Below are 27,152 nucleotides of genomic sequence, written 5' to 3'. Positions count from 1 at the left end.
GAATATGTCTTCCTATGCTTCTGGTTTTATGGTATGAAGAGGATTTTTTTGGGGGGGTACATGTTTTTCTACTGTAGTACATGAGTAGTGATGCAGAAAATGCTGGAAATGCAAGCAGATCTGAGCAAAGGAAACTACTGCATAGACTATATAGCACACACTGGCCTCTGCCGTTTGTGTGAACTATCGAGGACCAATGAACGCTGTACCCTTGAGTGCCTGAGGTCAGGAAAAATCTACTCTCTGAAATGAGAACCTTCTGGACAACTGGCTAAACTGTATTCTACTTATCTTCTAAACTTTAAATTAAAATGCGATTTGAAATTTTACCACTGTGTGGCAATACACTCTAGCTGAACTCTCATCCCGCCCTCCCCTAAATAACCATTTCTGCCATGCAAAGTAAAAAGTTTAGCTGTGCAAGACTTTGCTAAACACCAGCTCCATGATTACAATCCTGCAAGAAACTGCATAAACTGTGTATCCTGCCTCAAACCTGACAAACACCTCCAGAAGGGGATAGGCAGATTCATCCATTGCTTGGGTGGCAGGTGTGACCAGGGATCGAAACAAAGGGATCCTCATTAACTGGACAAACCAGATGAATGTTCATAGCTAAAACTATAATACACAGGCAAGTACCACTAAGCTGATTTCTGATTGGGCTGTCACAGGGATGTCCTAATCCAGAATCAAGTAAGGCTATACAGCTTTCCATTGGCCTGATTAGCAGAGGAGCCTGTAAATAGGATTGCCAGGAAATTTGGTCTGAACAACCGAGAGTTAATTAGCTTTTAAAAAACATGCAAAGATACAAAGACGGACAGACGGACAGAGCAGTGGGGAAGAAAACTCACCTTGAGGTCTCTGTGGACGACCCCCATTTGGTGGCAATGGAGAACAGCCTCCAGGATCTGCTGGATGCAATGACTGCATGCAAACACCAGGGGGCGTGTTAGTTCACGGTGAGTGGTAACAACCACATAGGCTGGTGGGGTGGGTGGGGGGGATAATGGGAGGAAAATAAGGAAAGGGAAAACGGAAGAGGAAAAGGAGGAAAAGGAGGAAAGGGGCAATGGAAAATAAAGGAATCTGACTCCCTTTCTCTCTGTTTCAGGTTCTAACTGAAAGATGAGAACCCCAAGTTACAGATTTAAACTCTAGGATAGTGAGAATAGGACTGAAGGAGGAGGAGCTGCCTTCTCTAAGAGAGGAAAAAGGATCCAAAACTGAAATTCTGGGAGCCAAGAGACAAATTATGCAGTAGATGGTGTGGATATTTTACCAAAGAAAGAACGACGAACAGAATCACTCATAGCGTTGCAGGAAGGCATCTCTCCCTCAGGTCCCTCCACCCTCCCAAGCATGGTCCTCCATCCTGTTCTGAAGCTTCGGACCCAACAGACCACTTCACTGGGCATGGCATCAGCAGCTCCCAACACCTTTGGCAACTGCTGGAGCCCCAGTGCCCAAATGGCCGTATTCGTGCCAGCGCCTCTCCTGGGGGCCTCTGCATTAGGCAGCTGCACTGTCTGGTAGCCATTTTAATTTCACATCATGTCGCCAGGGTGGCAATGTTCTGGGGCATTGTGGGAAACTAACATGGCTGCCCACTGCTGCCAAGGATTTCGTAGCCAGGGACCCAACAGACACTTTTGACTGAGGAGCCCTACCCCGAATCATTTTATGGCCAGGATCGCATATACCGGGGGTTTCAAATTAGCCTGATTTGATTCTGTTGTTTATACGATTGCTTCCCTTTCACCTCTATGATGGTCCATTGGCAATTCTAAATTGTCGATTCTAAATTGTCGTATATCCAAATGTGTACTGAACCATGCAGCAGCTGCAGGTGCTTTTCTCACCTGGTACAAGTGGCAACCATATGTCCAACTAAAAAATGTTAAACTTACTCCATCACCAACCCCTGAGACCTATTCTTACGGAGAAGACAATAGAGCACTAAAGCCTAGTTAGCAACATTATCTTTAACAATAATATTTGGTATATACATATTAAAACTAGCACCAAGGATAAACAAATTAGAAGAGATCTCAAATAACTGTTACTAATTCCCTTCCCTAGAGGCTGGTATGGGAAAGAATGGGGCTGCACAGATTAAATGCCTCATTAAGGTGCTAACAAGGGATCAATCCAATCACTGCTGGGCAGGCTGGCCTTCCAACTGCATGCCACATTAAAAAAATACAGGAATGCAACAGACTCTCAAGAATGCCAGCCAGATGCAACAAACACCAGGAGGGAAGGGTTCTCAGAATATCATTTCTTCCTCTGAAAACTGAAAGGAAAGGTCTACACTTTTGTCTCAATAATGAGCAGAATTGTAGCAGGATGCCAGGAAACAAAGGCTATACATGTAAGCACTCTATGAATATTTGTTAACATTTTAAAGCAAACATTTATTTCCTTTCTTTTAATCGTTTTTATTTTTATAAATAAATAAAAAAGATAAAGATACCAAGGGACCTTACACAAATACTACATATAATACTAAATGTGGGAAATTTCACAAAAAGTCAATCATTGTTATTACTTCTATCAAAATTATGGCTAAAATTTTACCTTAATTCTTAAGTAGAATTAAGACTTACTTAAATTGATTAACACTTAATTAAAATAAACAATTATTACATCAAATGCTTTAACATGGATGTCAAGTAAATAATAATTCACCTTATAGCATATCCACCAATCCACCAACAAAAAAGTAATTGATTTATTTTTTCTTTTCCCTTTTTCCCAAATTAAACAATACCATGATGAGAAACTTAGTTTCACAGAGCAAACATACTAATTTGATCATTGTATATGTGATATTTAATAGCAGCCTCCCCCAACCTGGTTGCATTTGTACCACAACTCCCAGAATTCGCATCCAGCAGGGCCACTGACTGGGAATGCTGGGTGTTGCGATCCAAATGTGTCTGGAAGTTTGGGGAAGGCTGCTTAATAGTAATATATTTTCCATCCTTTTAAAAAATTTTGAACGTAATCAGAGACGGTTTAATTAAAATTTGGCATTTTACAAGAAGAAGAATCAGTCCACCAATCTCTCCTCTGATATCTCCAATAGAAGCATTTTATGATAAGCATCGAAGGAAAAACAATGACTTTATAACATATGGAGATAGGATTGATCAACAAGAAGGAATTAAGCCTTGGCAAAAATTAAAAGAGGAAGGGAAAAAGATACAATAGCGTCTCTATTTACAATTCATTTCAAGACTGAAAATAGAAATTCGGATAGGAAGAGGTACCCAATGGAATTTGAAATGCTGTTTTTACAGCCAAATGACAATCTATTAGGATGGAGTTACAAGCAATTACTGCAATAGGATACTGAACATGAACAAGTTAAAACATGTATAAGTTGGATGCGGTATTTTGAGGAAGAAATATCCTTTCATCAGTGGGAAACCTTATGGATCAAAGACAAAATTTACAGCACTCTAGTACACTGAACATCGGCTCACCCCCCCCCTTCCTTAACACTCTGTTTCTATCACTTTTTTTCTACCTGATGTAGCAAATCTGACGCATTGTTGCCCATCTTAACTATGCTTTGTTTGAAACAAGCTAATATTGTGGTTCATACAGCAAACACAACATAAAGACTCCCATCAACCAACACACAGAAGCTTTTCATGATTCCCTTTCACTGGGAGGCCTCTGACTTGCTCTGAATATGTCGAGAAGCAGCTGCTTAAGAGAGCCACACGCTATATTACACGTGTGTTGTCCAGAAGAGAGCTACTCATTAAATTAATGTCCCTCATTCCTCTCACTCATGCATAAGGGCTGGAACCCCCCACTTCACCCCAGAATCCGGGAACACAGAACCTCGACACAAGGGCCAGATTCTGGAGAAGCTTTTGAGGGATATATTTTGCTGGAAGACAGCCAAAAACTGGACCCCAAAATACCAACATAATTTAGGTTAATTCTTCTAATGTCCTTTTAGAAAAGGGGGGGGGGTGGAAAGTGCACAAAAGCCAAGAGACCACCGGACATTAAGTGGTCAGGGTAAAAGGAATTAACAAAGGAAGGGCGCATGGATTTCTGGGAAATACCAAAGGATTTGTTTGGAACCGTAGGGATGGATTTGGCCCCCACGCTTCAGGTTCTGCATGCCTGTCAGACGCATCCTCTGAGAGGATCCTCTGGATTCAAGTACAGGATTGGTACCTCCTACACTTTGACAGCAGTTACCCAGGTAAGGCACCCCAGTTTTGCCCTTGTGAGAGCACAAGAACACACTTCGGAAACTGTGCGATTCTAGCTATGGGAATTTTTTAAAAAATCTGACAGAGCTATTTGCATGCATGTGGGGTGTAAACAGAAATAACAAAAGGGAAGGCAGAAAATCAATGATGGCCCCTCTAATGTGCTACCTGAGCACTTTGGAGGGACTGCCAGTGGCGGTCACTATGGAGACTGCAATCCTTGTGGAGAAATTGCAAAACAGGGACCAAAAGGGTCTTGAGATTGGGCATGGGAGCGGGGGACGGGGAGTCAGCAATGGGCACCCTGCCGTACCACTTGGCCCTTGGTAGGGCTGTTGGCACTGGCTGCGGATCAAGTGAGCTCAGCAAGAGTGGCAAGACATTATTTTCTGCTCTTGCAGAGCAGCTCAGTTGTCCAGACCAATCCAAGTGGTCCCCCCAAAAACACTTTTTTACAGCTGCTGTCTTCGCACCCTCCGTGGATCCAGGCCTTGCCATCGTCCACAACCCATGACGGAGACAGCTGCCTCGGTCAGAACAACGTGGCCGTTCATCACAGATATAACAGACTCTGCAGCAGGTTATGGGTTCTCAGGATGGTGTGCTGGGAAAAAACAGGCCACTGCAAGAAAAGCAGTCTGAGCTTGGACAATATGGCAGCCAAAAACAGCTCACCCCCCATGGTCGGTTGTTGTGCCATGTGCACCAGGTCACTGTGTTTTTTCTAACTTGTATATTGTTATTTTGCACTGAAGTTCAGCTTCTTTACATTCCATATTCAGAAAAAGGGTGGGGGGGTCTGGCTTAGTATATATGCATTGCATTTAGAAACTCCTAGATCCAAGTCCCCCTAATTGCATCTGATCTTACCCTGGGAAGCAGGACTGTGGGCAACCTTTGCCTGAGGCTTTGGAGAGCAGCTGCTGGTCAGAGCGTGCTGACTAGACCACTTCTGGCTCAGCAGTTTCATGGGTTCATGTGCACATGTCAGGGAGCATCTACTATAATCGAGATTACTGAGCTAGTAGCAAGGTTAATACAGAAGATAAAATCATAAAAATTAAAAATGCAGTGGAAGATTCCAGTGAGATCTCTGGGGTAATGGTAAATAGCTTAATGAAAAAAAAAAAAAAAAAAACTTGACAGTTTTTACTATATGTTTTTGCTACATTTAATGCTGCTTTAATTTTATGATGTTTTGTTTTGTTTTGTTTTTTGGATGGTTATAAATCACCCAGAAAGCTTTCACTATTGGGCACTTTGGGAATAAAATAAAGCATAAATAATAAAAAGCATTACCCTAATGTGCCAATATCACAATGTTGTTATACAATTCCATGGTGCAGCCACACTTGGAATGCAGTTTACCGTTCTTATCACAGCACCTCAGAAATGATATTGCAGAATTTGAGAAGGGCAACCAGTATGAAGAAATGCTGGAACAATTCCTCTATGCAGAAGAAGGTTACAACATTTAGAACACTTTTAGCTGAGAAAAAGGCTGAGCAAGGGGAACATGCTTGAGGAACATAAAATTATATATGATGTGTGATGTGCAGAAAGTAGATAGAGAAAAAAGAATTCTCTTGCTCATAATACAAAGACCTGGGATCATCCAATTTAGATGAATGATGGGGATTAAGGAAACCTGTATATTCTGGAATTTATTACCACAAGTAAAAGTGGCAGTCACCAACATGGATCAGTGCTAACCAGCACAGTTGATAGTGAAGGAGAACTGCAGCTGTAAACCAAAACATCTGAAGGACAACAAGTTTAGCAGCCCTACTCAAAACTACTTCTGGGACCCCTGGAAATGCAGGCCTGGTACTCTTTTAAAATGCAATTTCTGTTTCTATTTCTGCACTTCGTATTTATTGTTCAGGTGGGCATAAATCTGTACCTAATACTCGGGCTTAGTTGGCACCTCCATCTATTCTGAGTGGCAAACTATTGTCTACGTTTCTTGGGAATGGAATCTCACGTCTTTGCTAGCCTGTTGTAAGATTCCAAAGAGACTAGGTTTCGGGAAGCAAGATTCTCTGATAGTTTTAAAAGTGCTTATTTTAAAAGGAAAACATTTTGCAATTATTTCTGCTCTGTAGAATAACATATTTTAAGGTATTATCTGAAAATACCTTTGCTCGAGTATGCCAGTAGGCACATACATACCCCTCTGACACTGCTGGGATCACGACCACCTAAAAGCCCCTTGTGGCTTTAAAGTACAAAAAGTCCCTGGATTGTTACGAATTATGGCAAGGAACTCTAAAACATGCCTGATATAGAACAAGCCACTGGCCCATCTGGGCTACCGTTATCACCACTGACTGACAGCAGCTCTCCAGGTTTCAAGCACAAGCTTTCCCCAGCACTACCTGGGGATGTCAAGGGGGGAAAAAGCACCTGAGCCTCTTTTGAATGGAAAGCACATGCTGAGCCACTATAAACATTCCCTTTTTTATCAAGGCTGGAGAGGGCTTTAGAAACTTCAGAAATATTTGTTTATGAGATTCAGCTCCAGTAGACTTCCTGAACCGCAATAAAGCTGAGATGCCAGAGCAAAACGGTGCTACCCTCACTTAAACCGCATCCTGGAAACTACAAGCAACTGATATTTGTGGAGGCATGCCCTTTAATGTCAGCTGTGGGCTCCTTCGGAAACAGGCAAAGCCACTCCCTTAGGAAACTAGAGCACTGGTGTGGCCATGATCCAGAAATAGCACTGTCCTTTTCCCAGGCCTAACTTGGCAGCATTCACCCATGAATTATAAAGAAGTTGCCAAGTTGAATGTGATAGAGTACCTTTGGCTTTTTGCCCAGCACATGTGATAATCTCTCCCTGAGTGGGTGACTCTGGTGAAGACACTCTCTTACTACAACAGGAGCTTTCTTTAGCTTCGGCAGGGGCAGCTTCCAGTTTAATTACCAAAAGGTTATTGCTGGCCTCGATTCATCAGATTATTCCTTTGCTGATGTGGAGACAGAACAAACCCGCTTACTGGATACGTCAGGTGACAGCAGCCACTCTTGTGTCAAAGCAGGTCTATCTGACAAGTTTGGTCCCCTGGCATTATGTTTTTGGGCAGGCGAGTCTGGAAAGAGGAGGGCAACAAAGTCTGTTCAGCCTGGAACTAAAGTGGAAGTGGGCTGCGCAAATTGCAGCCGCATGAAGGAGCAGAGGGCTGCCTCAGCACCATGCTCCACTGTGGCAGGCCAAAGGTCACTCTGTTTCTCACAGTCGCTGCGGCTTCTCCCACTTCTTTCATTAACTGAGTGCTCAGAGCCCACAACGTATGCAAGGATGTCAAATGCACGAGCGTGATATAGTCCCTGCCTGGTGGTTTTACAATCTCATTCCCAATCTCCATGTATGAACAGTGTGGGCTGGGGAACAGAAGGCCGTTTCTGTATCAAAATGCTAAACCTAATGCCATATACTTATATCCCAAAGCTTAAGCCATATATCACTATAACACACCATTGCCTCAGAGTATAGGAAAGCTTTCAGGGCTTCAAAGCACAAAGGTAAATAAAGGGCTGTTTGTTTCTCTGCAGAAAACTGTATTCTAATTCCTCCTCCCGAAGGGTGGGCAAGTACGGTATGTATTAATGGTCATGGATCATGAGGCAATTTAGGGAGTTAATTGCTTCAGCATGAATCGCCTATCTCCATGCAGTTGAGCCGGGGAAAGGGAAGATGGGGCTCAAAACAACAGCTATGATTGGCAACCCTACCTGAATACTTTATAATGCTGCCTGAACTTACCAAAATGCCATGCATATGCCTAGACGTTTGCAGCTTCCTAGTGTGGTTCTGCTCTAGATTACTGCTGCCAAAGCCAGACCATAAGTAGGACACAGTCAGCCTTAAGCTTTGTCTGCTATAAACATACACCCAGTTGCATCATAGGTTCAGTCAGCCTGTTTTTGTTCTGTCTTTGCGACAGCACCACCATTATTGCTGCTGCTTCGCTTCTTAGAATAAATCAGCAGTGTCCACTTTCCAAACCATTAGCCGAAAGGAAAGTTCTCGCTGCTGCCGCCCACACACCCTTTCTGGGAACATCTGTTTAATCGTGCAGACTACCCCACCTGCAGTCTGAAAGAAGGCAGTTCAGAAATACTAATATAGGCTTTGTAAGAATCAGGTCTAAGTGTCATGACAGTGATTACAGTCCTAGAACCACATGGGCAAGATAAATCCCCAGCCGTTTTTGCGATGGAAAACTACCAACTTCAGTTTGGCAAGCCCATTTGGACCAGCAACACCTGTTTCTTCTAGGATCCCATCAAAGAGGCGAGGGCAGCCTTGGGCCGGGAGGAAATACTTGCTCCGAAAGGAAACAACTTGGGCTTTCCTTTCATATTTTTAAAAATATCATATTATACTTTGGTGCTGGGCAGAAGAAATAGGATGCCTAAACACAAATTAAGAAAAACACAAGCAGGGACTGTTGCAGTAGAAACACAAGCACCTTAGTGGCGTTTCCGAGTTGTTTGTTTGTTTGTTTGTTTGATTGGCCTGATGGAGCAGTCCGTAGCTGGCAGACCAGGGAATAAAAACAATTTTTTTATTCAATTTTTTTTTGGGTGGGGGGACTTAATAGAGGCAGAGGAAGGCATTTCTTATCAGGAATATGCTGTGCATCTGACAGTGGGTGCTAGTGACATTCATGAAACCTTAACCCATTTAGGACTCACACATTTCCGTGGAAGCACCAGAAGCTGGGGACAGAGACTTGGTTGATAAAAACCCTGCTCTACTTCCAAAGCCACAATTACTTACTATTTGAGAGCTAGGAATCTAGTTTGGAAGGTGCTATCTGTGTTAGTCTGTTGCAGCGGAAACAACAAACCATGTTGCGACAACTTAAGGACTAACAAATTTAGTATAACATAGGTTCTTGGGACTCTGGTCCATTTAATCAGATACCCATGGTAACATCCTAAATTAGATAGAAATTGACAAATCTGTCCATTTCAGTTTCTCTGGGTTTCTCATTTTTTCAATACCAAATATGGGTCATCCCAAAAACTGAGGCTTTAAAGAGAAATGAAAATGTGTATAGATTTGAATGTGTACTTATCTTAACCCATAGATTTTTTTATGCAATTCTGCCTGGTGTGCATGTTTTTGCAAGCAATTTTCACAAGATAATTCATTTTAACATTATTTTCATTAAAATACATATTTTTGTGTGTACTTTCTTCTAGCATATGTATGACTCGGGAACTCCATTGCAAAAACAGAGAAGTGCACATTTCTAACGATAACTGAGTTTGAGTTTATGGATTGGTTTGAAAGCATAACACTGATTAAGTACACATTAAAATGTAAACTAAGCACGTTTATCCACACTCCCTAGTTACAGATATATGTAAACATGGACTGGGGAGGGGGATCATTTCATTGGCCCCTGTTCCCAATGTTTCTCCAACGCTGAAACCATATGTAACTCAAAAGAACACTTCAGGCATCCAGTGAATGGAGTCCAGCTCACAAAAACTTGTGGCATACTAAATGTGTTAGCCTTTAAAGTTTTACAGGACTCCTTGATGTTTTTCCTGGAAAAATAAGCTTTCCTAGCTAGAACAGTGTTCCCTGAATCCTATTATAAAGGATTCACTAACCTGGTGAGCACCATCTACTTCCTTTTAAAATCATTGTGTCAGCACAGCACATTCCTAGCATGAGGAAAGCCTTATCCCACCTTCCAGTCAAAGTGGGATACCTGGCGTACCTGCACAGCTTGAAATGGGTTTTAAAAACCCAAGGATTGCCACATCAGCACCCGTTCTCCTAGACCGTCCTACTGCATCAACTGCCCAGAGAAGCACAGGAGATGAGGAAAATGGAAACATTTATGCCCTATTTCCTACCTTTGGAGATACCAAATATGTATATTTCATTTCTGGCTCACATGATATAGGCCTAGAACTCTAACTTCCATGGAACTATTGTACCCTTTTAAAAAGCCACTTATGGTAGAGGTTTCTACAACGTTCTGTGCCAATAAGCTACAGACACTATTAGTACCATTTGTTAGGACTTCCTTAAAACGATCAATGTCACTGATGGCCACCTCTGAAAGGATTTTAGTAATGACATTTATCCAACTTCACCCTGGTAGACCAGTAAGAGTTGGTCACGGCCTGCTTTCATTTTTCTCTGTTCAGTTATTATGCGCTGCCAAGATTACAACCCTCTCCCATATCCTCCCTCAACTGACTTCTGGCACCCCAGCATTGCTCACTGCTTCCTCTCTGAAGCGAAAAACCATGACATGACATGACACCAGCACCCAAGTTTATGAAAACGACAGCCGCAATTCTAAAAAGCTTGTCGCTGAAGAGAAGGGTGTCCCTGCTGCCATCATACAGGAGGGGTTCAGGGGGGTATGAGTTCATGTGTCTAGCAAAAGTTGGAGGTCCAGGCGTTCTCTTATCATCGAGACTGGCTAACTGCCCCGGGCAGCGTCCACAACCCCTCCCCTGCCTGCGCTGTTGGCCACGCACTGGCTTCTCCACCTAAACTGTATTACTCTCACCCTGAAGGCAACAAGCAAATGCTTTGGTTCAAAAGGGAAATGGGGCAAGAGTTAGGAAGGAGGGGTTCTGGTAAGCAAGAGACTAGATGAAGAACAGAAAGCAGAAAGAGAAGGAAAGACAGAAAGGGACAAAGAGAGAGAGACAGGGAGAGAGAGACAGAGAGAATGTGCTCACAAGCACCAGTGGGAAGGGACTGGACATATGAATTGATGAATGCTGACAGAATCAAGCAAAATTGATTTGGTTTCTTTCTTTTTTTCTGATACTGATAGGGTTAATTGTTGGCCCCAGGTATATTGCAACCAAATGTCACATCTGGGCCCAGCTGTTGCCTTGTGTGGAAGGTCTCCTGGTCCCTTACCTGCCTGCCCCAACTGGTCTGGCCAGTTTTGCACAAAGGCATTTGTCATGCAAATTTGGACTAAGAAGAAACCAATTCTGAATATTCCCCTCCCTGTAAACCAAAAATAAAAAGAAGCTGGCAGAATGGAGCACCAGGACTGGCCAGGTTCAGTCTACAATGGCATCACCTGTGCTCCCCACCCAACCTTCTAAGAGGGTGAAAGGCATATGTATACTGACCTTCAAATCCCTGTGCACAATGGCATAGTGGTGAATGTAAGTTACGCTTTCTAATATCTGATGGATACAGTGACTGCAAAACAAAACGGGAAGGGAGGAAGGGAACAGAGAAGGCAGGTTGGGCATGAGGGGCAGACAACGGGGACACAGAGAGGGAAGGAGGGGAACCGCATGCAGGAAACGGGCAGGACAGGTGGAAGACGACGACGACAAAGAAGAAGGAGAAGAGGAGGAGGAGGAGGAGGAGGAAGAAAGCACAAGAAGGTTATAGAAGGAAGTGGGCAAAAGAAGACAATAATGAAAATATGCATGACAGGAAATAAAATTCAGAGATTTAGAAGGGAAGAGGGAACCAGAGGAGGGGAAAATCACAGGGACAGACAGATGGACAGACAGAAAGGGTCAGGGGACAGGGTGGATATGGGGTCAAGAGAAGGAGAGAAACAATGTTGTGAAAGCTCAGAGACCACAGGGAGTTATCACAAGGTGTGTACAAATGGCTGTTAATGGCACTAGAAACTGTAGTCAGGACCTGAGAATGGGGGAGCAGAGCCAACGCAAGCCACCCTCCCTCCCAAGACAGAATACTTAGGGCTATAGACATGGTATAAACAAGCCCAAAAATCAGGGCACAGCAGGCCACAAAAGGAAAAGAGAAAGGGAAAGGGTTGGGGGAGATCTGGCATTCCAGGACCTCGTTCATCTCTACAGCAATTGGAAAAGAACAGAGGGGAAAGATCCTCTTGTATGGGAATGGAGGAAGTCAACAAAGCTATCATGGCAAGATGGGGATGGTGGGTTTTCCTGGAAGCTGTTTGAACAGCAGTTGCTCCTAGCATGTCTAACCTAAAGGCTCATCAGCCACTAACATCTTGAATTCCTGAACAGACAGTTCTCTCAGGTTAGGCCCATGTAATGCAGTACAATAGCAGATATGCATGAAAAATCCCAAGGAAAGGCAGCTATCTTTTCCCAAGGATATTCCTTCACATTCTGTGTAAGTAGCTGGTGGCAAAAATTTCATGCCCTACGGTAGTCCGAAGCTTCACATGGGAAGTAAACTGGGAAAATGCATTTTTGCCTCTTCAAGTGGGATTGTGGGGGCAAAAATAACTGAGAAAAGCTGATTTCACACCAAAAAGTACATGACCCTAAAGTCTCAAGACACCATTCTGATGTTCCAAAAGTAGGCTCATACTCACAGCTCCTTTCAGTCATGTTCAATACAATTCTTCTTATTCCAGACTCTGGCACCAGGCAGCTGTGGAGATATCGCTTCAAACCAGTACAAAATCTGCTCTCAGAACACCTTGTCTTAGTTCTGCCATCCTAAAACTCTGCTTTCCTCGTGCAAGTTCCATGCCTGCTACTAGTCTACTTCCACTGAAACAGACCTGATCCTTACTTGAGTAGAAACAGCTAGTAATGCCACAGAGGTTGAAGACTGTTACACAGACAAAAAACCTTTAGGCCCTCAGTATAATCTTCTCCCTCTGTACGGATTAAGGGTAATAAGGCACACTACAAGCAAATTAGGGCTTGCAGCGCCATGCATCATAACATGCAAAGGGGTCCCAGATCTCCATGGCGGACGCATGCGAGGAAGTCACAATTGGGTTGCCACTCCTGGGATGCACCCACTGTACATGTCAGCTGCCTGTCCTTAGGCATTTTACAGCATTTAGCACTGCAAATACTGTGACAATTGGCCTTACTGGCTCACCTCCTTTGAAATCCTTCCTGAGATGTATAGGCAGAACATGAGTCTTGAGTTTACTAGCTTTTACCTTCAAGGTGGAGCAGGGTGTACACTTAAATCTTTTTAAGGATACGGGCAGATTCTGGCCACACAGCCCGTCCCCAGAGAGCTTGTGTTTTCCATGTCACTTACCCTCTCTGTCTTGTCTAAGTAATTGTGGGTTATGTGAGTCCAAGGCTCTGCTAAGTAGGCCCTTCCAAAATTCATGAACCCCAATATTTGTCACTTGCTGGTGCCAGCCATGCATTGGACCCAAGGTGGGTCCCCAGGTGCCACCTTGGATCCAAGGTGGTGTGTGTCCCTGGAAAATGACGCTTTGCTGGGTGTGCCACCGGTCAAAAAGGATAGAAGCTTGAAAGGTCATGAAATACACACTCACGTGCAAAGTAGGAAGGGGATAGATAGCACAATTGAAAACTATTGTTGCAACTGCTGAACTAGTAAATGTGCATGTACTCAAATTAAAAACACAGTTTCTCAAAAGTTTTTAAAACCTGGTATAGTTGGATAAGACAGACTAAGGACAACAAAGAGGAAAGGAGTTATAAAAGTTTTGTCCAAACAATTATTGTTGGTACTATGGAACCCTCCACTAAGGAATGTATTTCAGTAAAAACAGATTTTTAAAGAAAAAACAAAACTCAGAATTAGATCTTGATTGCACACATTTCTAATATTCACAAGCATATATCATGCAAAAGAGAGGAAACAGCCTGGTGTGAGCATACTCCAAACAAAATTTGGAGCGAGTGAACTTGCGTTTGACCTTCTGCATGCAGGAAGACCACATCTGTTCACATTCCTAAGCCTTCTATGCATTACAAACTGGGGAAGGAAGAATGTCCTTAGAGTCCACACATGTATTGTAGATGTGATGGTGCCATATCCCACGAAATATAGAGTGAGATTCCTTTTATGAAACTTGGCATCATTCTTGATCTGAAGTAGGCAGCTCTGCGTTGTGACCAAGGTTCCAGCATATGGCTCTTTGGACTCCCCTTCAGGATGGGGATGAAAAGAACCAGAGACCTTCCTTTCAGCTCTTTAGGATGACCATAGCTTACAAGCAGCTATTTCAGCCAGTCTGAAAGACCTGATGGTCAGAATAAGCCCAGCTTTGTCCACAGAAGGTTCTAATGTATCAGAGAATAGTCTCATTACACGGATTGGGATTATGAGAGATCTGTGACCCACCATGTTTATAGATCACTAAAGAAATCCAAGTATTGCAGAAATGCAAAATTTGAGGAGCCGGAAAGGAGCCCCTGCATGTATAATAATGTTTTCAGCTCTAAATGGTTTTACATGTAAACTGGAGCATTCTTTTTATTTTGTTTTGTTCAAAATATCATAACCTGGTTTGAGAGCTTCATGTATAAAGGTGGGGGTTGGACAACGCTTAAATAAGAACCAAACATAAGTTTATGAGGTCATACATGACAAGTGAAAGATGACTTTACAGAGATGTTACATTGACCTGTGCCATCCCTTTCATACATCAACCATGATCTGATTATAGTTTTGAAAGCCCTGATTATATTTTCTGCCTCTTTTAAAATACAGCTACTGTAGGTGCTTGGAAACCAAGATGGAATCTGTGATTCACACTGGATTCTGGCAATCCTAGAAGAGTGTGCCAACTACATGCCTGATGGTCTGAAACCTTCACAAAACAACCAGAACCAGTTGGGACTGCAAAGGAAAACTAAAGGCTTCCTGCACCCCATGTTAAGTGTCTTATTGCTAAAATGTTAATTTTCCTCCAGTAGCACTTTTTGTTTCATGAGTGTATTCAAACATATGACCCTGTCTCTATAGTCAAATTATCTAAAATAATTTCTAGGCCATCTTTCAGGACGGAACCCTCTATTTTGATATCTAGTCAATCTATGAATTCCAGCCATTTTATAATGAATCTAAATGCAATCTAAAGTGGTACAATCAAGGTAGAATTGTACCATACAATACTTCTGGTTGTTTCCAATCTCGATGTCTGCTATGTAGGGATGGGAAAATATTGGAACTAGCAGCACAATCCTATGTTTGCCTACTCAGATGTAGGCTCCAGTGAGTTCAATGGGATTTGTTCCCAGGTAATGTTGTATATTTACTCCACTTTAGTACTGCAAATGTGGGAGGGCAATCTGAAGGCCTGTATTTTGGTTTGTTTTGACATCTGCATTTTCTTTGTAATGTGTTCGTTATTTCTTTTGCTCATTATATTATATGACATGTTGTTTATTGTCCATTTTATGCATATCACTTTGAAGAAAAAAAAATCCAGTGGTGTTAACTTCAATTTCATTTCATTAAGACCATCCCCTCTATTTGAAATAAGCTAGGATGTATAGTTTTGGGAACTCTACATTTGAAACCCTTGGTAAAGACAGAGGTCAGCACCTCCAAAGTCTGGGTTATAGCTAACATTATGCTTGTGGAAACATTACAAGAAGAGCTGGCATAGTTCTACTAGAGGTGATATAACTAGCACAAGCAATCTAGTCTAATGGTCATCATCAGTTGTGCAAAGCCTTGTGCACTGATTTATGGCTCAACCTGCACACTGGTGTGTGCAACGGATCGTTACTTGCAAAACAGCTTGCACAACAGAATCACAGCACTGGATCTGACACCTGCGGAAAGATAAAATTAAGTCCCCATATATTTTAGAAGTTTTGAGCTAGTGGAATTATACCTCTGGACTGAGGTTTTGTTTCACTCTGTAAACCCAGATGATTCCTGCAAACCCGGCCCTCTGCTGATACAGCTGGGACTGAGTCTTCACACTGTAATTCACTACAGTTCACTAATGGGACTGGTGAACTTCTGTCTTCTCTGGGGCAGGGTTGGTATGCAGGTCATCATTATTAGTCCATTGCTGAGATCCACATCTGTGTGCAAGTCCCACTGTCAGCACTTGGGACCTCCCGGCCCTCCCATCCACCTGAACACCTGCTCTCTCCAAGCACGCAAACAGTGCTAAGAGTGAGGTGTACAAATGGCGTCCAGAACCTCCGCTTCATTGCGCTCATCTTCTGGTCTGTTGTGCAGTCTGGGCCCAGAGGAGGAGGGCAAGTGGAGGGGCGAGGGCAACAGTGGTAAGCAGAGGCTGGGTTTATTTAGGATTCTAATGACCTCTTCACAGCAACCCTATAAGGCTGCTCCGATTGAGAGACAGTGATTGAACCAAATCGCACAGCAAGCTTTCTGTCTGAATGCAGATTACAACCTAGGGCCCCTGGGCTGAAGACCAACACTTGTACCACTGCAACACACTTGCTCTAGGTACTGCCTATAGCCAGTGGGAACCCATTTGGCCATTCCTAAGCTAGAAGAAGACACCAGAAGAAAATGGCATACTTGTTATCTGATATGCCCTATGGACATCTCCTAAATCAGGAAGAGAGAAGCAAGGCTGGCCTTCGCCATGCTGCAAGGAGAGGTGGATTCCATCAGGTGACTGATATGGGGGAGATAATTAAAAAGAGTAGTAAACTACCAATTATTATATATTATATTATTGTCCTATATGGTGCAATCTAGATTTTCTGCTGCTGGCAAATCCTCGTATGTACACTTACATGGTAGTAAGTCTTTCTGAAATCACAGGTCTTGCTTCTGAGTAAATATCTTTTAAGGATTGAGTTGAAAATGTCAGAGGAGTAAACCTCCCAATCTGCACTGCTGCTGATCTTGGGTCTTTGGTTCTGCCACTTGCTTTTGGGATCCTCTCTAATAAACTTGGAAGTTGCAAAAATGGGAGAAGGTTATCTGGTAGATTCTAGCACTCTCTCTCTTGGTTGGCAGCATCATTTTGTTTGCTACCGCTCTGCAACACGATGTCCATTAGACTGCACAAGAAAAGGGAAGTGATCATTCTTCACAGCAGAGTGCAGGCTGCCATCCCTGACACAAGCTGGGCCCACAGCCCACAAAGACAGCCAGGCATCATGCAAAAATCCTGCCATGCCAGGCAAATGCAGCTGAGCGCCCCAAGGGTTTGCAATATCGGTTCAGCCAAGCCAAACGAGGGGGTTCATAAGGGGCTCATCTTCATCTTGAGAGACACAGACCAACCGACATGGCTTCCCTACGGCTCCAGGTAGTTTGCTCCCAAGCCCAAGACACCGACATCCATCTGAATCTCAAAAGGTGGAGGATTAGAATAAACAGTAGGAAGCCAAAGCAACACTTTGTAGGTCCAACACAAGAAAGAAAGTACATCAGAAAAGCAAAGGGGACTAGAAGCAAGCACAAGCCACACCCAAGAAACCAATGCAAAAAACTAACCCCAGGCCAGGCCAGGCTGCCTTCAGCCCACATAATGAATATCTACCATTTTTGAAAAAAGAAACTGTTACAAATCTCAGTTCTGGAAGCAGCACAGACATATTCATCATTCTTTTGCAGGGCATTCATGAAATTATCCAGAAAGAAACAGTTCCACTGAGTAACAGCATCACGGCCTTGTAGCAACCCCCATAGGCCTTGACTCTTTGAACTAAGTCTCCCCTCCTCACAAGCCCAACACAACTTGAAATTTCTCCCACGACTTAAGCAGCTTTTAGATTTGGGGGCGATGTGATCTCATTAATTCCCTGAACAAGTTGTGCCCTTCTGTTGCTAATTCAATTATGTGGAATGGTTTATTGGCACTAGCTATACCTGGCTTCTCTTGATGCATGAAGATACCTCAGCCTAACCACTGAAAGCAGCAACAAACACGATGGGGTCAACATTTCCAACCCCTCCTTGAGAGAAATGGGCCATAGAGAAGACGCCTTGGTTTGGGCACACCATAGCACTCTTTTACTGCGCTATCGGGCAAGCTTATCTGTTCTCGCATAGCATCGTCTCATATGGATTTCCAAGTTTCCATTAGGTCGTGTGAATGGGCTCCCTCTTCTTGAACAGCTGTGCACTTGGCAACCTCCTTGTGGCCAAATACATCTGTAACCATCTGCTTCTGCTTTCTCTATGTGCAGCTTCAATGGAGAAACAACAGAGCCGCTCATCTTTCTGCGCCCTAAATCTCAGAGAGATCTGCAGTGAATACAAGGTGATGCTTTCCCATTACTCAATCCTGCCTTACAGGAAGGAACCTGTGCTCAGCTCCAGTGAATAACCACAAAGCTACACACAGTGCAGAGCTGGTGGTTTTGGTTAGGGGATGCCGGGTTTGTCACTCAGAAACACTCAAACACAACATAAAGCTCTTTACCCTGTTCTTTATTATTTGTGCAGTAAACCAATGTGCATAGCACTTTATAAAGCACAAAAGACAGGTGCCTGCCCCAGGGAGCACACGAACTAAAAACACAACTGGCATTTACAACAGAGGAGTAGACTGGTTCTTACACGCCCATGGCTATTTCCCACACTGATCCCGACCTGCAGGAAGGAGGAATTTTGTCGGAGAGCTAGAATCACGTGGGGAAATCGCACCGCCAAGAGACACGCCCCGTATGCCCTCTGCTGCTGGCAGGGCTCTTCTCACTGAGGTCTGCCTCTCTCACACAGATTCCCCACTCCCAGGTCACCACCACAGCCGTGTGGGAAGCCGCCATGGGCAAGTGACAACTGCTCCGTCAGCACAGAAGGCAGCTGGCCAGCGTATTCCTTGAGCGGTGCAGCCGAGCCCTCGTCAGACTCCTGCTATTTCGGCTCTGCTCCTCTGCACACGTTTTGCCAACGCCTCTTTAAAGCCACCCCAAGGCCCTCACTCCTTCACACCACTGGAAGGGTGCAGGTGGCCCACTCACTGCTCCGAATGCCGCCGGCTGCTGTGTGCCAGTTTTTGATTCCTCCCTAATACACACAGCGCTGCCGTTGTTCTTTAACCTTGCTATTTTTGCAGTGATCTATATCTCAGCAAGAGCTAATCCTGAACAATTGCACTCCATCCAATCTCTAATCCTTATACTGATTTCCCGCTCCATCCCTCCCCCCCACCCCACCTCATCTCCATCCAGCGCAGCTAAACTGGAAAGCACCCACATGATGGTTCATCTAACCTAGTTTAGGTGAGCCAAAATAGATTTGAAAATGGATCAGGTTTAAAGAGCTGAAGAATGGAAGCACTGACCTTGGCCTATTTGATTCTGTATCCTGTAAGTGCTGCGTGTCCCTCTGGATCTTAAGAGACCCAAACGAAGTCAAGTGATGTAGGAGATGCACTTCAGCCAGCCAGCTCTTGAGTAAAATCTCTCCTGCCTGCCACTCTTTCCACACCACAGAGGAGCTGTGGTGGCCTGCCTTGGTTAGAAGCTCCTTTTGAGGGGATTCTCTTAAGACAATCAGATGCAGTAAGAGAATGGAGCTCTTGGCCCTTGGGATAAAGAGTGGGGATGAGAATGGATGCATCTTTGAAACACTGCAAGGGTTCCCTGCCAACATCCCTTCTCCTTCAGAGTTGCAAAGGTACAGGAGCTCCATTCTCTGCTGCAATCCAATAATCAGATCTAGTAACCATGGAGTGGGGCTCTGGCACTGCATGTGAGAATGGCATTCGCTGGTGCCAAGGGGCTTGCAAATTTTGCTGCGTCCTTGTGATAGTTTTTGAGTCCAACCCTTTGCCCCCAGTCTTAGATGGGTTGATGTTGTGCAGGTACGAGCTGGCATGGGATCAGGGAACAGAAAGAAGGGGTGGGGGTAGGGAAGGAAAAAGGATGGAAGGAGACAGATGAAGGTGGAGGTACCACTCACCTTGCATCAGCTTCACTGTAGTATTCTCTAGCAACGATGTCTTCGAAGAGCTCGCCGCCTGTGACCCTGCAACACAACACAGGCCAGAGTTCAAACCACACCGGCAATTCACCCACAGTGCCCTCCTGAGGAGGAGCTGCTGCAGCCCAGCTGATCCCGAAAAACCAAAGGACCAGTGGCAAGCTCTATTCCCCCATATTCCATTTCTTAAATGGCCTGACTCATAACTGAAAGAAAGAAAGAAAGGAAAGTTTAAGATTAAACTGGCTTCTACTCTGCCAGGAAGATGCTCTGCGTTGCATATATAGGAACTGGTATTGTCAAACACCAGTCTGACAAGGTCTGTTGGTAACACCTACAGGCTCTGGGCCCTGTTGCTCCTGCCTTGGCTGCCACTGCCTGGTCATCAGCTCTTTTTGAACTTACAAACAGTAGCAAGATGGAGCTTCTCTTGCCTTGCACCCTCCACCTGGATGACTGAGCAGACTGGGCCCAGAGGCAGAGGTCAAGCGATGGTCCGTGAAGGGAGCGGCAAGGCAGAGGCGGGCTCACCGAGGGCTTTTAGATGACCCTGGAGCAGGCGCTGCCATTAATTCACGACAAAGACCTGAGCGACCTGCTCTTCTCAGACAGGACCCTTTGTATGAGCTGCCATTTTAACACAGAGAGAGAAATGGGCAATGTTGGCACGACTAAGAACATTTTCCTATGATACCGAATACGTTCCTGCAATCACTCGTGCCTTCTGGTGGCTGCCCGTTGGGCCACCTCAAGCCAGTACAAGGCTGTTCAAAGCACGGGGCAACCTACTCTGCGTGCCTCTCTCAGCAGCGCAGTTTGCTTTCCGCAGTGTCTCTTCAACTTTAAGTCTTGTTCTTTCTCCCACTCAGGCAAGGCTGCGACTGCACCGCCTCCAACCCACTTCTTCCCTCTGTGCTGCCAGTTGCCTGACTCTGAAGAGCCCACATGGCCTCTTTTATGACAGCCAAGAGGGCACCACAGCCTTGGAGAGGAAATCTTGTTCTGATTTTCCTCACAGCCACCTCATCCTGTCTCCTTTTCCCTGCACCACAAATATCTGCAGCAACTTGTCTGCAAATCAGAATTCCCAAGGTAACTGAAAACTTTCTCTTTTTCTAAATTTTATAAGGCTAAGTGCAAATTTGTCACTATAAATCCTAAGGGAAGAAAGGATAGGGATCTGCCTCACATTAGGAATGCTCTGTAAAGCCCCTCCTGAGACACTCCTAAGGTGGGGAGTCTTTCTATTTGGAAAGAGAATTAGAAGGAAGAGTACTGAGTGACAGCTCTGCATATATACAGATTTATCCTAAGTGGACACATGCATGAAAACCCTTCCGGGATTATGATTTTGTCATAGGTGCAGCTATAACAAGCCTGCAACAGAAATGATAATTTGAGAAGCTGCCCAGCAAGATTAATATCAAGATAGTCTGAACACCTGCACTTCTCAGATATTTCAGCTGGCTTTGGAAGAGCAAGCCCGAGAGACCTAGTGATGGATATCAGTTCAAAAGCACTCAAGATTCAGGATGGTCCTTCACATGAGGAATGACTCGAAGGAAAGGAAAGCCAGCAGTGGAAAAATGTACTTCATTCTCAGCAAAGGAACCAGCGATGGAACCAACTGACAGGTGTAGCACTTTGGCTATGGATTTCCCCACAACACATTCCTATGTAGGTCTCACTAGAAGAAAAATGATCATGTGAATCCACGCCTTACTGAGGCTGACTTCACAAAAGGGGCGTTGACCTTCAGGCCCATGGGCCACAGCCAGCCTGACTGGCATCCCAGTCCAGCTCTTCAGGGGTCCCCAATGGCCACTCTCTCTTTCTCCAAACTACCAAGTATTTGGGGGCTTCCAACCTTCCAGCACTTGCCTGTCCTGCCAGCACCATGACTCTAATGGGCAGAAATGCTTCTCCGAAGGCTCTGCTACTGACAGGAAGAGCTTCAGGCTAAAATACATGTTTGCCATTTGGGCCCTGCCCTGCCTGGTGTGAGCCATGCCTCCTATTGTCTTGGTCCTGCCTCCACTGAAATGTAGCCTGCAATGAAACCCTCAGGCTGAAACTGGCTCAGTACTCATGCTTTACAACAGAGACAGGGCAGGATAGGTGTAAAATACAAGTAATGTCCAGACTGCACTTTCAAAATACGGATGTGTGTGCCTTCGGCGTGCATTCTTCCTCGCAAGCCACATACGCCAGTGCTCAGGTCATGGCGCACACCCTCCAACCCAACAGGTGATGTGACCATTGTTATACCATGGTGCTCTGTGAAAGCACGGCAGTGCAATCCGAAACACGTTTGCTCAAACAGAGGTCCCAGCGAGTTCACTGGGACTCACTCCCTAGGGAGTGTGCGTGAGTGTGCATAAAGAACAGCAGAGGCTGTGAAACAACTTAGTAAATAACAGCAGGGGTTATAGCAGGGGATCAGATGCAAGATTTTGTCATCCTTCTGCCTACACCACCAATGAATTTCTGACAAAACAATGGAGCAATGCAAAGCAGAAGGAAGACATGCTCAAACATATGAAAGGTTTCAGGGATATGAGACCTGCACCTTCCAGCTTTCCAAACACACTCCATGAATGTTCAAAGTCTGTCTCCCACTTTATTCTGCATGTACCAGGAACTGTTGAATACTGAAGGAATCAAGATTTCACCTTGTAAGTTTACAATGTTACAGAAAGACGGTGCAAAGCCATAGCGAGTGGATCAATCACAACCAGGCGCCACGGGCATCTCTTGCCATGTGGCTTGGAGGTAAAACCTGCATGTAGATTTCGATCCTTCTTCCGCAGGCCAGGGACATGCCAAGGTCTGTGTGACTCCAGCAAAAGACAAGCAGGAGCGGCACTGACTCAGAGGAGCGCTAAATATAGCTCACTGCTTAACTGGAGCTGTCAGAGAGGAGGAGAGATGAGATCACCAGCTTCTATATCTGGAATGAACTGAGAGGCAGCCGAGCAGAGCACACAGTGTCTCCACAAGCACCCAGACACTTGGCAAAAGCAGCCAGCATCGGACATGGCCTAGAGCCATCCCAACAAAAGGAAAGGCGAGAGGCATAAGCGAACACCACTGTCTAGAGCCCTTGAGCCAATGGAAGGTTTAAATCTTCCCTGGTTCATAGTAGGCATGTCTCTGTCTAAACAGCTGTTTAGCTACACTGGGCATCATGTGACAGGAGCACTGAGTCACCACCAGAAACATCGTTCTGATATCCTTCTTTCCCCCTCCTCCCCACCCACCCCTTCATGCTAATGGAATAGCTGCAGCTGCAACCTTTGTCCACCCACATCCATGAGGATGCCAGTCTGCTCAGCTCCTCCAAGCAGCACAAAACATTTTACTCAGAAGGGAGAGGGGAAAGCTATCCACAGTTTGCCCTTAGGAACAGGACATGCTGTGATAGCTGCGATGCTCTGCTCGATGAGTACAGGGGAACATTATTTTAAAGTAGGGGCATTCCAAGTTGATATCAGAACACGTCTGGCTGACCGATTTGGCAACAGCATCAAATGAAAGAATATGGACCATCTACTGTGACAATCAAGGCCAATTTTCTACTTACAGATCAAAGACGAGGTAGTGGAAGCCCTCCTCAGATATGCTATCATGGAGGCGAACTGCAAAGGAACACAAAGGGTGCATTACATTGAGCAAGCCCCTCCCTAACACCTGGGCTGAGACATCAGCAACCTTCAGCTCCTTCATCCCCCCCCCCCACCCTCTTGAACATTATGAAGAATGAAAGATCTCTATGCACGGAAGTTAGGCAGTTCCCAGGGTCCTAGTTTGGGGAACCAGCTATGTATTTGCAAGGCTATAAAAGAAGAAATGGAGTTTCAAAGCTTCTGTACACAGAAACATTAAAAAGTTTTCAAAAACTGCTGGTTTTTCAAACATAGCAGAAAAGTGTTTAACCTGTGATGAAAGAAAAATTATTTTTTCATGCATATTTTCACAGTATTATAAGGCTAATTTATTTGCATCAGCTTTGTTTTATGAACACATGATGTCTAGGTCACATGCTTCTTTGAATAAGTTTGCACTTCTTAGCACTGTATAAGATCCAGAAATTTTCCATAGTATATATACACTTGACTCAGAATAAAGTAGGACATGACTCTCTATCCCTGTGGATCTGCAAACAATTTCATCCTAAGCTCAGTAAATCCTTTCACAGAATATGAAAAGCTCCCTACAAATATCACACATCAAGAAAAATGAATAAAACTACATCTAATGTTTAAAAAATACACACAAATTCATGTGAATGAAATTAAATTCATATTTGAATGAATTCATACTTCAAATTCAAATATGAATAAAAATTCATTCAAATACACACAAATTCATTCAAAATACATTCAAATTTTTCAGGACCTACAATAAAAATAGAATGGTAAAGTAAACAAGCTTGCAGAGTAATTAGTGGAACTAGTGCTTTGGCAGAGCTCTAAGTCCTTGGACAGTAATTCTCAAGTCTGTAACCTTTCCTTAGTGGGTAATATAACACAAATCTGTATTTATATAATACAAACTGACTGGAAAAGCTCCAGAACCAAGGTCAGATACTGTGGCAAGGTCTCTAACTGGTAAGGTACGTGACTATTCTGTTCTGATCCAATGAAGGACTTGAGGATCACAAACAGGCAGGAATTATAGGCTACCCCACACCACCTACAAATCTTGTAAGGGGATGCAGTCATCTCTGGTACCCTTTTCAGATTTCAGAGAGACTAGCACCAAAGCAGGAAACCTTTTGGTACCCGTGAGCACAACTGGCAAACTGGAACTTTCCCAAGAAATTAGCTGCTGCAGGAAGCACAGCAGGTTGTAAAGGATTAAAAAGCCTGCCCAAAATGCCAAATACAAGGCCAAGGTGGGGGCCCCAATACACTGAGCAACTCTTTTGAACCCTCTGTTTAAAGCACCAACAGAAACCTATTTCATAGAACATAAGTGCTCTCCCCCCACTCTCTACCAGCCAGCGACATCACCATTATATTTCTCTCTCCCTTGCTCTCTGAATCATCACCAGTGATATGCCCTCGTTCTATCATGCACCAAGCCACGTATGCACACACTCCCTTTCCTTCTCCTCACTTCATCAGCACAAAACCCTACTCTTTTTCAGGTCCCTTCCAAGCATCCTCCCCAAAACCCCCTTTTCTCTCTACCCTATATAGATGTGGCCCCGTCCAGTCAGCCCTACATACATTGCTGCTCTCCTATCCCCTTCCCCACTGCCCTCTTGCTGGTTTCGCTGACTCTGACCTCTACACGACACTGGTTCTCCCATGCCCGTTTTCCTCACAGCCACCTCTTTCTATTCTCCTTTTCCCTGCACCACAAATACCTGCAGCAATTTGTCTGCAAAGCAGGATGTGCAAGGTAATCCAAAAATTAGTCTTACTTTTTCTAAATTTTCTTTTCTGAGATTAAGTTCAAAGATGACACTATAACTGTCCTTTTTGTTTACAGAGCCTTGCTAAGCTTTTGTGAAGCCACATGGGCGTCTTCTGTTGTCTTCTACCCGTTTTTCTTGTGGGAATTGTGCCTTAGAATGTCCTTCATTAAAAATTCCCATCAAGCACGAACTTCTCGCATCAGAGACCCTTGCCATGGGACTTTACTTATCATTGTTCTGAGTTTATTTAAATTGGCTTTCTTGAAATCCCGGGTACATGTTTGGCTACATTTGGCTTTTGCTTCCTTTAGAATCAAAAACTGACATATGGCACAGTCACTTTTCTGATGTCATTCTGGTGTCCAAACAGAAAATGCAATCATTGTCCTAATTTTGGATATCCCTGGAAAAAGAATACCTGTCTCTAAGTTAACTGAGCTATTAAATTGTTATTCATATTTTCTAGTACATCTTTGTATGAAAAGTTTTTTTCAGCCCTGTCACTGATAAAAACCAACCAAAGAAACAGAACGGATGTCAGTGCAGCATTTCGTCTCTCGGAAACAGCACTGCAGCCACAACTATCAAGCATTCTTGAAAAGAAGCAACACCACATGTTACATTAGCCTTATTTGAATTAAATATCGCTCTTTAAAAATTTCAATTGTATTTGACTACATTTAATTTCAATATTTTATTCTTTTATTAGCATTTTTACTGCTCGGTTTCTGGTTATTTTAGAGAATTATCATTTTTTGGTATTATATTTAGAAACTAATCCACAAAATAGTATATTACATATATAATGCTTTTTAATTCTGCCTCAGTGGTCCCCCCGCACCACCACAAATTTTCCTATTTTTGTCGGTCCCCAGCTGTAGAAAGGTTGAAAATCACTGTCCTATACAATACTAATAGCAAACTCAATTCTCCTTAGCCAAATGGCACTTTCCACCCACAAGGAGGAGTTGTCAGCATGTTTGTGGAAACTTCAGGATTTAGGGAAAAAATACAAAGAGTCTATAGAGAAAAAACGAGAAACAAAACAAAACAGCTCCATAGGTTGTTGGGAAGCAGAGGCAACCAAAAAAAGCGGGGGGAAGTGAATGAAGCAGAGTATCCCAGAAAAGGGCAACCCTCTTGGGTGGAACCCTGAAGAAAAGAACTCCCTATTGCAACATTTTGTTGCAGGTCCCATTTATCCTTTATTTGTGGTAACAACCCACAAGTGTGTCGATGGGTTTAACCTGTACACTAAATAACTGGTCCAAACCAATCCGATTTCCATTCTCTCTGAATATTTCTCCTTTATATTATGTAAGCTGTCCTGAGAGCCTGCGTGGAAGGATGGGATAGAAATGCTTGTAATAACAACAACAATATTTATATCCATGAAGACCAAAGCTTCATGCCTGCTTCATCCACTGAAGTTCGCATAGCTTCCCTATTGAGCCAGGCACTTTCCACAAAATGGTCGTGTCTAACCTGGCTTCTCTGACATCACCTCCCTTTTGCCAATTAGGGGAACTGCCCAGAACAGTGTGCCAAGTCTCATTAACTCATAACCCTAACATGACTTCATTGATCAGAAAGCATCTGTGGGTCTTGCTTACCTACTGGCCATACATTCATACTTGTATGTGAGAAAGTCTACACACAGCGCCTTTTAGATACAACTGCCCAAATCAGGCCATAGGAATGCAAACAGCCACATTCCCCTCAAACATCCAGAAAACACGTGAGGAAGCTATATGTCTACATCCTTCAACCAAGGGCCAACTTTGATATGACTGAATCAGAAGTATTCTGCATCTGCACAGAGTAAGCACACAACAGAAAGCAGTGTTCCAGCCCTACAGTCGCT

The 27,152-nt window shown here is 44.0% G+C and overlaps 1 protein-coding gene across 10 annotated transcripts in view; it reads right to left on the bottom strand.

Moving 5' to 3' along the window:
- Positions 1-27,152, bottom strand: part of CAMK2B (calcium/calmodulin dependent protein kinase II beta) — a 204,059-nt gene that overhangs the window by 83,410 nt on the left and 93,497 nt on the right. For all 10 annotated transcript variants that reach the window (XM_044437287.1, XM_044437296.1, XM_044437289.1 and 7 more), the window contains exons 4-6: positions 23,447-23,501; positions 19,843-19,908; positions 858-930 (exon numbers count right to left, since the gene is read on the bottom strand). In XM_044437287.1, coding sequence (XP_044293222.1) covers positions 858-930; positions 19,843-19,908; positions 23,447-23,501 — 194 coding nt within the window. The remainder of the gene's footprint in view (positions 1-857; positions 931-19,842; positions 19,909-23,446; positions 23,502-27,152) is intronic.

The sequence above is a fragment of the Varanus komodoensis genome, unplaced genomic scaffold, assembly GCF_004798865.1.
Source record: "Varanus komodoensis strain SLA01 unplaced genomic scaffold, ASM479886v1 scaffold30, whole genome shotgun sequence".
In the NCBI taxonomy this organism is placed as follows: Eukaryota; Metazoa; Chordata; class Lepidosauria; order Squamata; family Varanidae; genus Varanus; species Varanus komodoensis.
Note: the sequence above shows the minus strand (reverse complement) of the source record. Positions and strands in the feature narration are given on the sequence as shown.